This window comes from Scatophagus argus, chromosome 7 (genome assembly GCF_020382885.2).
Source record: "Scatophagus argus isolate fScaArg1 chromosome 7, fScaArg1.pri, whole genome shotgun sequence".
Classification (NCBI taxonomy): Eukaryota; Metazoa; Chordata; class Actinopteri; family Scatophagidae; genus Scatophagus; species Scatophagus argus.
Window position 1 is genome coordinate 16,525,543 of NC_058499.1, and position 17,710 is coordinate 16,543,252.

General features: G+C 41.1%; 1 protein-coding gene across 1 annotated transcript in view; it reads left to right on the plus strand.

Annotated features, from left to right (window-relative positions):
- Nucleotides 1-17,710, plus strand: part of ldlrad3 (low density lipoprotein receptor class A domain containing 3) — a 69,516-nt gene that overhangs the window by 12,065 nt on the left and 39,741 nt on the right. Inside the window, exon 2 of the mRNA XM_046393716.1 lies at nt 14,580-14,726. Coding sequence (XP_046249672.1) covers nt 14,580-14,726 — 147 coding nt within the window. The remainder of the gene's footprint in view (nt 1-14,579; nt 14,727-17,710) is intronic.

Sequence of the window (17,710 nt, forward strand, 5' to 3'; positions counted from 1 at the left end):
TCTCAGTCACCTGGTCAGCTAAAGTGCTGCTCTTTGCATTTGATGTGGAGCAAAGGCCATCAGAAACAATAGCAACTGGAAGAATGTCAAGAGTAGATGGTGATATTGACCCTGGGGTAGTGCTGCGGAGGTGTCAAGGAGCTGCAGCTCTGAGCGTGAGTACGCATGTGTTATGGAGCAGCAGGAGCACTTAAATTATGCGGAGAGGACATGGCTTACGTTCACAAAATTAACCCTGTGAGTGTATGAAGTTTTGTTTTCCCAATGCAGTGGTGAGAGTACTTTTTATCCATTACCATGACAGCACAGAAGTCCTGGGCTTCCTGTGTGAGTGAGTATAACAGAATTACGGGTCTGAGTAATGCAGCCGATCTCTCAGAGGGGAAGTGAAGTCAGATGAATCAGGCTCACCGGCAAAGACGAATTCAGTGGCAGCCAGGAGGCACAACAGGGGCCGTCGACACTGCGATCGTGTCAAGATAGATTCAGATGAACGAATACTGTATGCACACCTGCAGTCAAACACATGAAAAGCACTGGGAAAACAAAAATTCAAATTCCACTTTGTATCACACAGAAGAAAAGACAACAGCGAGTATGAAAGAGTGAGATATCCTTCGCTCTGAACTCGTCACCCCGACTGTAATTACCAGTTGGGATGAAATTGATAACCTAGTACTCTTGTGACCTTTCCCATCACCATTCATGTCTTTTCCTGTCACGTTGCTTCCATGTCTAAGTTGGCCTTTTACAGATAGCGCACGAGACTGAGATCTTATTGGAATGACCTTTACTTACAACATCAACTGCCACGGTGGGAACTATTCACACACCCTCTATCTTTTAAGCTGTGGTCTTCCATTTGACTTATTACCATTTTGAATCATTATCATTCAGCTGAGTAGATATTATATTATACAGAGAGAAAGAGCAAGGGGGACAGACGTAGGGACAGAGAGCACAGGCAAAGACCAGCGGCACGCTTTTCCCTCATCTGCATTCAGTTGAAATAAACATTGTCGTGTGATGCCCCCATCACCCCCACCATTATCCTTTCTCTTTACTGTAGCATCTCTATCTCAAATGCCTGTATGTCTTCTCCCACTCACCTTGTGCTCTCTCTTTCTTTCTTTCTTTCCCTCTATTTCTCTCTTTGCCCGGGTGTTTTTGGCAGATATAGTTCATTCTTTCTGCTTCTGAACCCCTGTGGTGACTCCATGGCCTGGCTACACAATTAGGAGCTCATTACTTGCTAATACACAGACCAGAAGACAGACAAAGGCAGTCCGCACCTTTTTTTTGTCAGGCTTTCTCCTCTCCCATCATTCTCTCTCTCTCTCTCTCTCTCTCTATCTATATATCTATCTCTCTCTCTCCCTCCCCCTCCCTCTCTCTCCCCAGGCACATTTTGAGTAAAAGGGTGCTATTTCTCTTCCCTCTCTTTCTCACTCCTCTCATTGTACCCTCTGCTACAGTACATCTTCTCCATGGTGCATAATGAGGTCGCATGTACTAAGAAGAATTAGTAGTTCAGTTTCCATCTATTAAGCATTTATTTTTATGAAATTAAATGTACTCTCAACTCCTCCCCCTATGACATTTTGGGTTTCTGTGTGTCATTTATTGGCTCATTTGGCATCTAGAAAGCTTAGCTTCTTAATAAATTGTGTTCATCTTAATCTAAGCAGTGTTTTTTTTGTTTTTTTAAAGAATTTCATTCCTTTATTTCCAGATGCTTTCCTCCTGTCAAGTCCAGTGCTCAGCATGAGCTAGGAGCACAGCGGAAAACACGATTCTCAGAAGTGTAATATGAGGTCACCACAGGCAGCTTCCCTCTGTGCCACTGTTTGGATCGTTTCTCACTATCTGGCTGGCTCTGCGGAAATGCCAATTTGCTCGGCAAGGGGTCTCGCGGCACAGCAGCAGATGAAGGGTGTGTGCTGTTTACCGGTGTGTTCTGCGACAGTTGGCTGCATGATGAAAGAGACGCAGGGGAGTGTTGACATTTAGTTTTGCACCGGTGACGGGCCAATGTGGGGAATCAGAATTAATGGGATAGATGTGTTTGTTTGATGGGAAAAGCTTCCTCCTCGAGACTGACGAGTAATTCACGACCCGCAAGAAGATATTTGTCTGGCTGGGTGTGTGCATCTCTCTGGTCGTGTCTGTTTTTGTATATCTGTGTGTCAGACAAGACTCTTTTTGTCTATATTTGAGTGTCCACAGTGCCCATGTCTAACTCTTGTTTTAGTCACCTTTCTCCACCTCACCCCCACCCCTCCATCAGCTCCTCTCTCTGAAGGTAATCCCAAGGTGATGCTAATAGGCCGGCATGCTGCTGAAAATGGATCTGTCATGTCTTAGAGGATTAGATGGACAATTGCTTCTCTATAACCCGAGCCAAACACTTAAAAGAAAACTGCAACAAAACAACATTTTTTTTTTTGTGCCTGAACATCACCTTACCACCAAACTCACATTCTGATGCATTTATGTTCCGATCTCCATTTTAATTGAACCACAGGTGAACACGTAAACAACCAAAATAAACTCATGCTATAGGATTATAGACTCGGTGTGATCTGCAATCCCAGATCACTCAGAAACCAGTATGTGATTAATAGGGGCTTGTTCAACCGAGTGAGGCTAATTTGGTCAGTCACCGTTACAAAGATCCAAAAAGCTGAAGAAGGCAGTCATTGCAAGGCCTATTTGATAAAGGAGAGGCTGCTGAATGAATACATAATAATGAGGCTGCGGCTAATGAAACAATCAGTTGTGTTGTGTGTTGCCAAAGAGCTGCGCGTGTGCATGTTTGTGTGTGCATCTTCATGTAAGAACAGAGAAATACCATAGCTGCAGGGGAGTAATTTCTTAAACAGACAGCTATTAATTGTTTATTATAAACAGTCACCACTTTCTGCATCTCCATTCAGAGGAGAGAAGTGCTCGTTTGTATTCCCCACTGACTCACTTTTTTTACATTTCGCTTTGTCAAGCTACAACCTTCTGCCTGTGTGTGCCTGCTTGGGATTTCGTAAAAGCAGCTTTATTCAGTTTTCAGTCTAAAAGTACAGATGTAGACTGCAGATATCACACTTTTCAGGTAATCTTTCCATATACTCTGAAATTACTCTGTACCTTTTAAGACAGTTTCTGTATGTATGGATTACCTTTCTCGTTTCGCTTTTCTATTTTGTGTGAAATACATTTTTTAGTTCAAAAATCACAGTTTCTCTCTGATGTTGCTTTGACTCTTCAAGCAGGTGTTCTCATTCTCTTTCCCACTCCGTCTCACTCTGCTCACTCTGGTACTATTTCAGCCCACTGATGCACTATCAATAATGTAGCCTCTTAAACAAGGCTGAGGCTTTTAAGAGTGTCTGTCTGTGCCCTTCCCTTCTCATTGCCGGGTGGCCACATCCTAGTAGAAAAATGTCTGATTTTTTTAATGAAACCAGAAGTAAACTTGCTTTTAACTGACATTTTATACTTAATTCATACTGCCATCAAGATCTTTTCTTCCGAACTTTGCAAATGCTGCAAAGCACTTAATGCTTATAGGGCAAGAGGTCACTGTCTCATCAAGGAAGTGAAGAACTGAGCACTGACTGCACAGCTGCTGGCAACAATTAGATGTCACAAAGAAAGCACAGCTTCTGTATGACTCTATTAAGGATGTTGTGCTTGAACATACATTGTTTGCATTTCTGTGCAGATAACAGAAGACTTTGCAGGCACTGCAAACACCAGAAACGCTCATCCACTCATTCAGGCAAAACCCATTTGGTGCAACCTGCTTAATTTTGTGTGTAGTATGTGTGTGTCTCTGTGTGCGCACTTGGATTAGGTAAAAGGGGAGTCTGGAGGAATAAAGGCTGTTCTCTGAAATCACAGTTTTTCCCTGAATGTCTGTGATAATGCCAAAAGCTAAAAGAGGTTAGAAAACTTTCCTACACAGAGGCACGTTGATCAAAAACGGTACTGCGTCTGATGTGAGTCCAAGAGAACAGATCCAACACAGAAGAACGAAAGTAACTTGTTTATAACAAACACTCCAAGGTAACAAATGCCTTGGGATGTTGCCATGCTATCACTGTTTTCAAGCATTACATGAAGAAGAATGAAAATGCACTTTTCAGTTAACATATTAACATATGGTGTTGCCATTTAATTATATAATTTTTCCTTTGTATGCAACATAAATGTGTGCCATTTATGTTGCATACAAAGGAAAAGTCGATGCTAGTTGGTCTCAATAATTTCTGAGCTCATAAAAACATTTCTTGTATCAACTCGTGCCTTCTTTTGTATAAAATTTTGATCACAATACAAACAGTGAACTATGGTGAGATGCATTAGAAGCATATGTTCTGCATATTAAATGCCTTGGCTCATATTCTGTCTTCCATCCTTGAGGAATTTACTCTAACTTTCAGCCTTGAGACCCAGTGTCCTTATTCCATTAAATAGCTAATGCTAAGTCTCGAAACCAAACAGTTGGCTTGTTATCTGCGGCGCGGATGGTGACTAATCCTGCTTTAGGCTGTAGAGAGGACAAGCTTGCGGTCTATTGTTTGTTCCCATCCAGATACATGCAGGAGGATTTGGGCTGATGCCCCCACCTGTGAGTGCTGACCAACACTGTTGCCCATCCTGTTGAGAATTAAACACTCTCTCTGTGTGAGGTTGTTGCCTAAATACTTCAGATTTGATCTGCCAGTGGGGGGTTTTTGGGACCTTCCTTGGATTCCTTTGGTCATGTTGGTGAAATCAGCTTTCAGCAGTCAGCGTGGTTGCCTTGATGTGATCAGAGAGCTTTTTATTTTGTCCTTGCAAGTTTTAACTCTTTTCTGCGGTTTTCATTTTAAAAGTTGGGTTTTCTCTTGTTTGGTTTCTCTCTTTTTTGCTGTTTTAAACTTGGACTAAGACCAGTTTTTCTGCTTAGTGGAGACTGCATTCTAATATGTTTTTTTTTTTTCTCACAAAAACATGTTTGGTAAACTACATCTACAAATTCACCCTCATATAACAATCCACAGTGTCAATCCAAATATGTCAATGCCTCCAGAGGCAGCGTTGCGTCGTGTCACACCCACAACTGTAGTGTCGCTGGTCCAATTATACTATGATCCAAACAGAGTAACTAGCTAACAGAGCAGCTCAAACCACACATATATCATTTCAAAGATCAAGTTTAATCATGTGTTGCATGTGGGCTTTGATTGATGAAGCAGGATGGGTGGCCTGAGAAAGAAATTCCCTTTTTTTTTTATTAATGTCAGTTACCTCAGGATGTTGGCACATGTGCTGAAATTTTCATGCCATTAGTTGCACAGAGTGCTGTTTTGTGGTATGAATATTTTAAGCGTCTTGTGAAATGGGGAAACCACAGTAGTTCCACACGGCTGACTAGTGATGGAGGCCGATTCTTAAACATTATTTTGCTCTCGTCAGCAGGTACCATGCAGCTTTTGTTTAACTTTATGGCTCAGTATGCCCCCGCTTCCACCCCCAACAACTCTCCCTCTCCCTGCCAACTGTCTATGTCTATATATGTATGTATATATGCATGGTATGCTGATAGAAATGAAATGTATGAATGTAACAGAGATTTCCATTTCACAGGAATGTCTTACTTCTATTTTAAACACAGAAGAGGAAATATTCAAACTGCTATATAATGATGCTGTACCAACTAGCGGCATCATTATGTGAGCGTACACACAAAGACCAGTTTGTACTGTGTAGTAATTGTGCTTACTTCAGACAAAGTCAGTCAAATCTCTGTAGGGATAGAAACAACATTACAGTTTTGCATCAGGTCTGTCTGCTGCCCACTGCTGGTTATCCCAGATGGGGAGAAGAATGGTGGGAAATGACAAAAGTATTAAAACACCCACGCTGTATTATACACCAATTAGCCATAACATTTAAACCACTGATAGACAACATGAATAACTCATAAATAACTCATAAAGAGCTGCAGGTATGTCTGCATGAGCTGCACACAGTCAGACAGGAGCAGAGAGGCAGGATTCACTCAAAATCCAGAGTTGAGCAGAGGTTTTGGTATATTTATTTATCGTACAGAACTCTACTGCTGTAAAACATCAGAAAAATCAAAAAAGAACTTCCATTTCTTTGATTCACAGCTTTGTTTGCACTAACCTCCGCCATTTCTTTTCCTTCCCTGCGCAGCTCACTTGGTCACCGCTGCTACCACCGAAATCTGAATCGTGATTACAAACAGCATATGACACATGACACATGAATTAGTTATTACTCGTGGAAATCTTAACTCACTGCAGTTGCCTTAAGCTGCTTCTCTTGTCTTTTTCAGTACAAATCCCCTAGAATTAGAAGTGATTAAAAATGACAAACTATGCTGACTCGGAATTGTATCACATTCTCATTTTCTCTCTTTTAGAACAATGACAGTCAGAACAAACTGTATGGTTACAGCTGTCACTGCAATAAGCTATCCAGTGTACCAGAGGCAAAGATGAGTTGGTCTCATTACTGTGTTTATTGGGTGACCGATGGTCAATTGTTTCTTCATAGTTTTGGCAATCGGTCCTGCTTTTCACAACCAACTCTGATGCAGTGATTGCTTTAAACAAGTGGACTGTTCAACATTATATAAAGCACGAAGTTTGGAAGTAAAAATTAAGCTGAATGTTATAGCTGTTTTCCATTTAGTTTGCTGTATATGATCTTTAGCTTTTGGAGAGTGAACCACAGGTTTAACTTTGACCCATTGCACCTACCATAGTATTACAAACTATTGTATAATTTTATCAGACGCTTCAGGTGAAAGTGCTTTTTTTTCACCTCCAAATATGTGCTTTTACGCAACTGGGTAAATCTGGGATTTGTTTAAAACCTGTCTGGTTGTAGGATTACTTGTGCTTGTTGCCTTGTTGGCCTGTGTTGAAGATGTGGCAAGAGCTCCTGTGTCCTTGGGATTAAGTTATCCCTATGGCATGGATCCTGTTGATATCAGAGGTGTACAAGAATAATATGGGGCAGGGAAGATGTCAGCCTTTTTGGCCTCTAATATTCACCTTCCTCTACTCTTGAAGGCAACAAGAGTCTCTGGAAGGAACCGACTGACATCAACGCCTTGACTTGCATATTGAGAATACTATGTCAAGCCAACATACTGGGGCTGTACAATATATCATTCTGTCATTGCCCATCTGACAGTGCCCATGCGCAACAGCCATAGTTCAGGACACACAATGTCAAGTGTAAGGTAACACATTGTGATACAACTTTTTTCTGCTTGATACAAAGGGAGGACTCTGCTGGTTCTTATTTTCCAAGACTGATTTACATGAAATGTTTGTCTTTTAAGTCCAAGCTCTTGCACTGAATATCACGTCCACACACAGTAAATCAGCCTCAACTATTTTTTGTTTATCGCTGCGTTTCTCTAATCATTATTCAGAATGTGAACCATAAAATCCCCACAGACTTAGTCTGTCCACCTTCTTCCCTTTGGTTTATTTATAAAGCATACCCATATTCTTTATATTAAAAGAAAAGAGGATGAGAACATTTGATTTACATCCCTCCCTGTGCTTTTTATTCTGCTCGTACCCATTCCCTCTATCTATTGTCTACACCCTCTTTCTTTCGATTGCCTGTAATTTTCATCTTCACTGAAATTTGTTAGACTTTTTTGTCAAGAGATTGAGACACAACATGCAATCCTCTAACAAATAACTGACCACCTCTTTGGAATACTGATATAGTTTGCTGAATCAGTCAAACATAGGAACATAGTCAGATTTCTGCTGTGACACTCTGGAACAAGGGGAACAGGGTGTATAAATACATTACTCCACTTCACCAGACTGTGTGAGTGTTTAATGAAACATCAGTGATCTCATATCTCTAACATATGTGTCACAAATAGCATGCGCAGTATATGACAATAGGTTTAATGCAATGCATTTTTCAATGTTGGTAATAGAATAGCAAATCTACATCCATAAAATGCCTTATGCTCTTTTAATTATTAATGTTGAGTATTATTTTCCTTCTAGGACTTATTATCTGTTTTATGATTTTTAATTTTGCACTAAATTGCACTCATAATCTGCTTTGTTTTCATCAGGTACTCAGTTTGGGATTTCATGGGGATTTAGCCCCTCTCAAGAACTGTATTCTCCTCACTGTAGAATTACCTTTGAAATTGAAAGGGTTTGTCTTTGGCTGAACTGCTCATTTAGCATTGTTGTCATGGATATAACTGAGCAGTCGGCTCCACAAATAAACTAACTATATAGCAGGTGGTGAAGCCAGTCCCCCTCCCCCGCCAAACACACACATTCACGGTTTCCATGTGGCTGAAAAAGTCTAAACAGCTGAAATAGGCATAGTCATAACTGTAGCTAGTGTCATATTATTCAGGCTTTACTGTCTTTTTCCATTCACTCTTCCCTATCCCTCCCCATTAAGGTCTTGCTTGCTCTGCTGCTCTGTGCTTATGTTACTGTTTGTGTATGGGTGTGTGTATCGGGGGGGGGGGTCTTTAATTGATGCAGACCAGGTCTTTTACACTTGTGCTTATTTATGTTGGACACTTCAGTGAGCTGAGGGGACAGGATGGAGAATGTTTTCCTCTTTCTGGGAAGTCCTCTCTCTCTGTGTGTTTCTACCACATACACACACACATAAACACACAATGAAAGCGACAGCCAAATCACCTCCAGTCCTCCCCTGCTGGGCCTCAGAGCCTGCTTGTATAGCCAGGCCAATAAGAGTTGTGTTTAACTGAAAAATAAGTTTCTGTCCTTGAACCTGAAAAAGGCTAGTTTTTTTTATTTAGAGCTAGGCCTTATCAATTCACTCCTCCCTTCTCCTCCAACACGAGCAGACCTTGCAGCCCATGTTTGTATTGACATTATCAGGCTATAATTTAACATGACTTGCTCTCTTTTCAGTTTCCGAGAGAATTTCACATCATTCACTGGAGACTGTTTTGTGCGGTACGGTGTATTATTAAGGACAAACGCTTGTGCTAAGGGATAGTCGATTTCTTTTCCTGGAGAGCTCAACAAGCCGCTTCTATTTCATTTTATTGTCATACTTCTCCCATCAGCCTTAGTATTCCTTTTCACTTCTACTGTACTGCTCACAAAGCAAGACAGCCCAATCAATAGGATGCTGCTGTTTCAGTCTGAGGCTGAACCTGTCACCCATCAATGCAGGTCAGATATGGAAACCTGCTGAGGAAGAGGGGGTTAAAGCAGTAATAGCCAAACTAATATTCATCCCAGAATACTGACCTTTTATGCAGAGCAGATAATAGAACTTGTTTAGATCGGCCGTTACTAGGAATCTGAGGGCAGAAAATGCTGTTGCTCTCCACCTCTCTGTTTCTCTTTTATTGCCCTTGTGCTTTTTCCCTCGTGCTTGTTCCATGTTTCTCTCTTTCCGGCCATATCCTCCTCTGCCATTTTTTCCTCTTCATCTACTCTCCCCAACATACTGTTGTGTTACCTCCTCGTAGCATCCAAAAGCACACCCCCAAGTCGAGACGTACCCAGAAGGGTAGTACAGGGAAGAACGTCTATAGGCTTTAAGGGTTATTAAATTTTGATATAAATTTTATTACCAAATTAGCTGCCCAGTGTCGGGGGCGGCATGCTGACATAATGAATGTATGAAAATATTCAGAAGACCTGGGAAACCGTGGCAGATGTATGGGTGTGTGTCTGTGTGTGTGGTTGGACCGTGGGCCACCCTGCTTGGCCATCTTTGCATTTTCAGAGAATTGCTTAGAGTGTACTGGATTCTCCAAGCTACCATTTCTGTAATCATTATGTATGAAGCGCACCCATGGTAAATCTTGGAATGACAGTTGGAAGCTTGCCATTTATGCACTGACTTGATTTTTCTTCGCTCAAATGGACAAGTGTGGTCTAAGATATTAAATAATTGACAACCCTTTTAAGAGATTGTGGGTACAAGTTTCCTTTTCCAATTTCAATTATGCAAAAAGTAATCACCTTTTGAAAACAAATGTAAAAAAAAAACCATCTTATTGCCACAAGAACCAGAGCTTTTTGTTTTTTTTTTGTTTTAGTTTTGAGTTTGAGGTTTTCTTGCTTAGACCCAAATCCTCCCAGTGTTTGCATGAACACTCCCGCACCATCAACAACATGTATGTTAGTGTAAATTTCCTAGCAGTGCCAATGACCAAGGCTCAGAGCACAGCAGATGAGCTCATATCGAATAGTCACTTATGAATCAACAAAGAAAGACTGGATTACGAATGATTTTGCCATTTGAAAATATTGAAAAAATGTGCTCCAAGTTTGATTTCAGTTTTATTCATAACCACTGGGAAATTACACTTGCATTAATATTGACACTGTATAACCTTGACCAAGACAAGTTCGGACTCAGGCGCCATAAAATGACTGCTTCCAATGCTTACAATGGGTTAAATGCAGAGATCAGACAGGATTTTGTGACATTATAATTAGTTTGGAAGCCAAATGTGGTCCGATATGCACTTCACCTTTGTGTAGTGAGGAACATTTGTATATTCATAGATCTAGATTTGTAAAGACTGGAGAAGGAGTAGATGTAACTGTAAAAATTATGAACAAGGTGATTAAACTTCAAATCAGACAAATTTTTTAAAAATAGTATTTTTGTGTCTCTGAGAAAGATTGTAACACTTACATCTTTATAAGCCTACTGTACATAATCTTAACACACTACAGCATCTGTGCTCATATTGCATGCCACTTATGACTCAACAAGGATAGATTGCATTTGGGATGATTTTGCATTTCAGAAATGCCAAAAAAAAACAATTCCAAATTTGATTTCAATTTAATTTACAACCACTGGGAAATTAGACTTGCGTTTGTGCTGGGAGTTCATTTTTATTTAAAATTATAATTGGGGTAAGAGGGATACATCAGCAACAGCAGCTGAGCTAAAATGGAAATAGAAGGGAATGATTTCACCCAGAATGAACCAGTGAAACTTCTTGGAAGTAGTGTAAACAGAAAATATAAATGCCAATTAAAAAGTATCCGGCTCTTCCAGTCTATAATTTAACAGTCTAAATGAAGGGCCTTAGGTGACACAGGCAAAGAGGAGGGAGAAAGGGTGGAAGGCCGAGGATGGGTGTGCAGGATAGTATAGTCAATATTTACCCTGAGTAATTGGTCTGCACTTCCCTCACCAAGATACACAGGCGTCCAGCCTCATCCCTGCCTTATCTCCCCCTGTTCTCCCTCACACACCCACTGTGTGACCACAGTTGCACACAGCGGTGTTGTGCAGCTGTGCATAATGCCCCGAGGCTTCCCACAGCATCGCGGTTAAAACCATGCAGGATTAATATGTGAGTAGATGCCGTTATGTCCATTAAAATTCTCCAGGTCACCTTGTTGGAGTTTTGCAGTGCCCACAGAGGACTGTGGTGTCGCATTGCTCTGTTAATAAGCGCACAGAGCTGTCTGTAATGAGCTGTGTGGCCACACTTCCTGCGTTAATGAGGTGGTCCGGTTAGTTACCTTGATGGTAAATCGCTGTAAGAAATGACGCTGATTACTGTATTGATAGAATGACAAGAGTACAACCATGACATGCATCAAGCCTGCCAAAAGAGGAACTCCGACCTGGATGCAAGAAATGATGTGCAAAAGTTTGGCACTGGCAGCGCTGGAGACCCATGGGAAAAGATGGGCTGTCAGCCTCCTTTTTTCATTCTTTTTGGCTGTCTCTCAAACACACACAACACATAGCCTGTCCTCCCTCTCACTCTCTTATGCTCTCAAAGCAACTCTCCAATTAACCGGGTGCCTCCCAAACCGCCAACTCTTTGAAGTCATTTTATGTCTCCCTCCTACACTTGTTCAGTGTGGGTCTGAATGGACATTGACATGGTGTTTTGTGCAGCTGTGTTGTCAACACTGAGTGGCCCTAATTCCACTTGTTTGGGTGCAAGTTGCCAGGTTTTTAATCTCTCATAAAGGCTTCTAGTTGCTAAGAATATTACTAAGTGTGAGAAGTATACACTGTATGTGAAGAACAGGTCAGATAGAGCTGGTAAGTGTAGCTTAGTATTTGTATTTATTTACTTTTCAGTCACAGTCAGAACACAAAGATGGTCTGTTATGTGTACGGACTCTGTAATATGTTCATTTATTGTCGTAAATATGCTGTCGTGCTGTCTTTTCTTGATACTTTGGCACATTTAGTATTCTGTATCTTAAACCTTGCACAGTTTTGGTTTACACCTTCTGGCATACTGTGTCGTTGTTCCTCTCTCTCTCCAAAGTGTGCATGTTTTGAAAGAGGCAAACAAACACGGATGGGAGGGGAAGAGCCAGGGGAGATTGTGTGAAGATGGTGGTGTTTTCTCAGATAGATAACAAAAAAAAAATTGACATCTAGCAGTTTTCAAACGGAGAGCTGTTTATATCCAGGAGGCTCACTGTGGTAAAGCTCGGCCTTCAAGAAATGACCTCTGCAGCACCATTTCAGTTGTTATAATTGGTGTTCTTCTGGTTAACAAAACATTACACTACACAGATGAAACTTGACTTAAGAAACACACATAAAGTCCACTCTGTGAACATCGTAATCACATCAATATGTATACGAGCTTTCACTGTTTGTGAAAGCATGCCTCCCATCAGTGACTGAAAATGATAATTGAAATGCTTTCCACGCCTTATAAATTACAAGAGCATATTCTTTTCCACCCTTACTTCCCCTTTTCTATATTGCGAGAGACAAAAGAGTGGTTTGCATCATCCCTACAGAGGATCACAGTGGTGTTGCTCTCTTATTTAAGAGAGGATCCATATGTGGTTTCCATAGCCTGCTGCAGTAAGGGCAGCAGGAGTAGGATGTTGCAAGAACAGATGATTGCTACGTGTCAGTTGCTCAGCTGCACTCTGGGACCTGGCTACATCTATTGAGTGAATATCAACTAACTGTATTTAATCTGTGAACTCTGGTTATGAATTCACAATCATCTAAAGGCCAACTTTTTTGTGTTCATGTACAAAGGATCCCTCAGCAGTGACCACTGCCTCATCAAGAATACATACCTGCAATGATTTATATTTGAAATATTTGATGGAAAGAAACAGGATCTTCTCTAGAACCTGGAGTATTTTTATTATTCAATCTCTTACAAAACGTGTTTAAATGGCAGTGGTAATAACTAAGTACCTTCAAGTACTGAACTTAAAAATGATTTTGAAGTACTAGCACTTCACTAGAGTATTTGTCTTTTATGTCACTTTATACTCCACTACCTTTTAGAGGACAATATTGTATTTTCTACTACACTACATTTGTTTGACAGTTTTAGTTACTACAAACTTTAAGGGTGAAGATTTTACGCAGGGTAACATAACAAACAAAAAATAAAACCACACGTTAATGATTAAACGAGTGGTTTCCAGTGGTTTGGGCTTATAAAGTCTTCCAAAAAGTATTGTGTAGTCAGGGTCACATTCCAGGTGTCGACATCAGCAGCTTCACCAAATGATGATTTTTCCGTTCTGACATGGTTTCGTGTCAGTAAATGTTAAAATGACTGGTATTTATTCTTTGACACTTAAGCTACATTTTGCTGCTAATATTTATGCATGTTTACTTAAGTAGCACTTAAGATTTTTCATGCAGGACTTTTACCTCCACCAGTGTCACTGTCAGAGTGAGACCAAGGCTGTTTCATCCTTAGTCAAAGTTTTCTGAGTTATTAAACCAAAGTATAGCAGTTAGCAATTATAATGTTTATATTCATGTGTAACACCTTTTCACATCCCCATTCTTCACAGCTGGAGTTGTGCAAGAGATTTATAATGCGTCCCAGTCAGCCGCTTCACTGGTTAACCACACCATCACCTGAGGGTTAAAGGTCCACACCTCGTGCGTCCTGCTTTCAGTTGTAATGAAGTGACCTACCAGCCGATCTCAGCTGCAGCACAGCAGTATGAAAGCGATCCGGAACTCCCCATTACTGCCTTATAGTTTTGTTTATGAGCTAAACCACTCACCGCATAGTGTCAAACCTCAGCCAAAAGGCCATGTTTCACATTCCAGCCCATTATGCTGCAGCTGCACTGCGTCAACTTGAAATGCCCCAAACTAGTTCAGCACTCAGGCATTCTGAGTATATTTATTTCTTGTCTCTGTGTGTGTGCGTATCTGTGCATCTGTGTTCAAGACATAAATATGTGTTTTGTTTTTGTGTGATTGTTTTTTTTTTTTGGTTTTTTTTTTTTGGTGTTTGTGTCCTTATCTGCTCAATGATACCATCCTGCTCTAAACTGATGCTTACGCCCAGAATACTGTGAACACCAAATGGCTTTTCTCTGCTTTTTAAATAAAGCCTTTAATATTTTTCTGTCTTCAGAGGATGGAGATAATAACCGTCTCCCATTTTGGCTGTGCTGATGAATATCGCAGTATCCCTCTACCCGTTTAATTTCTTCATGGAGCGAGATTGTAATATTCTGTTCTGTTTTTTGTTGTCCTCCTCTCTCTTTCTCCTCCCTGTGCCATTCTATCTGTTTATCAACCAGAGAGCCAACTGCTCCCAGGGAATAACTTCACCACAGAGTGCAACATTCCTGGAAACTTCATGTGTGGAGATGGGAAGTGCGTCCCAGGTGGATGGCAGTGTGACGGACTGCCCGACTGCTTCGACAAGAGCGACGAGAAAGGCTGTCGTAAGTCCAGTTTAGACTCCATTATCCAATCCCCTTATTTTTCTGCAGCCCGCAGCTGCACCTTAACGTAATAAACCAAAAATAGCCTATTTAGAGTTTAGTCATGTCTTCTCAACTCCTGAACTCCTCTCGCTCTCTCACATTGCAGTTGTACTTTGTCTCTCGTGTCCATCCGTGGAGCCATGAGGGCCATTTAAACCTAATTCTCTACTAACTTAAATGAACTTTCCTCCTCAATCCTCAGTTCTGTCTCCACCCCACAGCACGTATTGCTCTTCCTCCTCCTCCTCTGCCTCTGCCAGACCCTCAGTGCCAGTTTAGCACCGGGGCAAAACTTAATACCATCAAAGCAAAGGCCGATTACTACTGCAAGCAGTAATAGCAGCGCATGCATAATTCTACTGTAAGGCTACAGTAATAGTTCAGATTTGATCCTCACTTTTAGTGGGCTTTGATCTTTCTGGGCTGCTGCTCCTCCTCTCTCCCCTCCCATCTCAGCCAGTGCTCCACGCAGAAGATGGGATTGCTGATGAAGATTGACTATGAGGCCCTGGCAAGCTGAATGGAAACCCCCATCTCCAGATACATTCATCTCTTTAGCTGTCTCGCACTCCAATTTTCACTCCTCTTTGCGCCTTCCCTTTTCATTTCATTTGATTATTTTTGGCTTTTGGCTTGTAATTTGCTTCACTGGGTCTTGTTTTCAATTATAAAATGCATAACTTTACTCTTGCAAAGATTTGTTTTTACCCAAGTAATTTGCTAATTTACTGCCAAAAAATATTCCATATGTATTGTCCTCTATTCTGTCACCTCTTTCAGTTTCTTCTTTTCTCCTCCTCCAGCAGTCACTAACATCTCTCACTGTTATCTCTTGCTGGCAGCTCAGGGAACAGGCAAACTACTCTTGACATAGTTGTGTCCCTTGGCATGCCAGCACACACACACACACACATACAACCCACATTGCAGGGACATGTAGGAACATTTCAAAAGGTGTCTCAGACTGTATTTTTTAGTACATTATTTCTACTGACTTCCATGGAATGTAAAATGTAGTTAGATAGCTTCTGTGCCACAGGTTCTCATCATTCATTGGCCTTAAATTGTCAACAAAACAATTGTCAGAGTATATTCTGATGCATCTTGGACTAATTGCAGCTTATATGTCAGTTTGTTAGATCCCCAATCAAATTCACCTCAAGTATTTTTCACTCTAAACCTACAGACAAGCAAGATTTCTTTTGATCTGTTCCTGACACTACATGCTATACTGTTTAAGACAAAAGCAAGTTATGATAAAGCATCGCACTCAGCCTGCCTCTCTAGTTGTCAGAGATCTATTTGTGTTGTTGTCAACGTCTACATTATCTGCACTGGCATAAGTGGGCCTTATTATCCTCAAATAGATGGCTAGTTGTCAGTCGATATCTGCAGCGACTGCTTCACAAAACTCCCCAGACAAATCACTAGCTCCATTAGGGTCTCTGCAGGGACAGACAGACAGACAGGCAGACATGCAAATAGACGCAATGATGGGTTACCAAGAGAGTTAGGGGAGGAGAGGAGGTAGAGAGGAGGCTTCATTACGCTGGCTACAGCAGGAGTTTTGTGGAGGTCTGTTGTCTGATGAGAACAGTGCCTGGAAAATCTGAGAATGAGCAACTGGATTCTCTGCAAGTAGAGTCATAATTAGATACCCCCCTCTAAGATAACACACACACTCATAAATATATATTTAACAGAGGGGGGTAGTTGATTTATTAACTTTAAAGACATTTTGTTGCCGTTGCTTCTTCCCCTTCTGTCATTGAGCTGTGTTTCAATGCAGATTCATAAATAGTTAAAACAAAAAAAAGCAAAAAACAGTATATTGCTATCAGACTGACTTTTTTACCTTTATATAACCAAGCAGGATATCACCCATACGGTTCTTCCATTGGTGCATTTGATCACGCTGCGTTGAACCATACTGCATTGATTTGTGTTTCCATCACCAGTTTAAACACGCCAAGTTGTGCCAAGTCACGTCCAAGATGGACCATCTCCCCAGTCATGTCAGAGTGCACACAGCTGCCTCCAAGCACATTGCGTTAACATCATATGTCTTCATCACCTTTCAAGGATGAACGGTAGCTTCCTCTTTCTCTTCTAGATGGATTTTCTCTTCCGAGTTCTGCTGAGAAAAATCTTAGCAACTGCCTGAAAATAAGTATCTGGCTTCTAGTGTAAATTGCACAGCGTAGCAGTAAACAACACTCAAGAGAGTTAAAGACACACCGTCAAGTTGGTTGCCATGCTGAGTCAAACCGAGTCAAGCCAAGTCATCACGTGTATGGAAAAGGACCAGCAGTCTATAAGATGATGTCTGCAGTCATAGTGACATTACTATGGAGGCAGAGCAGTGTTGCCCACCACAGAATATTCAGTTTCCTCCCTTCTGTAATACGAGCAGGTGGCTTCTGTCAGGAGATTTCTAAGAATGTGTGTTTTAATCATCCATCAGTGTGGAGGCTTTTTTTGGACACTTGTGAGCACTATTCTTTTCCTGAATTAGTTCTTTTTAAATAGTCAGGGATGAGACTGCCATGCATCTCTCTCTGTCTATGTTAGGCATGGACAGTGTGAGCCTTGCATGTGTGCATGTATGCACGGTAACTTTATGGGCCAGTCTCTATTTTTACCAGCTGTAGTTAGAGAGTATACCTCCTGTCCATGCTGTTTAGCCAGCTTATTGCGCTGATGTGGGTGTTTCTGAGGTAAAGGTCATATGTGGTGACATCTCGCTGGTGTCTCATTAATCAGAATTTTGTTTTTGGAAACCATGTAGCTGACGGAGAGACACAAATGAGAGCAAATCAATATGGACTCGCAAATGACTCGGTTGAACATGTAAATATAAATTTTCTTTTGGATCTGGAAGAAATTTGTGAAACCCACATTTCACCAACGAGCGTACTTACTCACTTGCACTCATGTTTTGC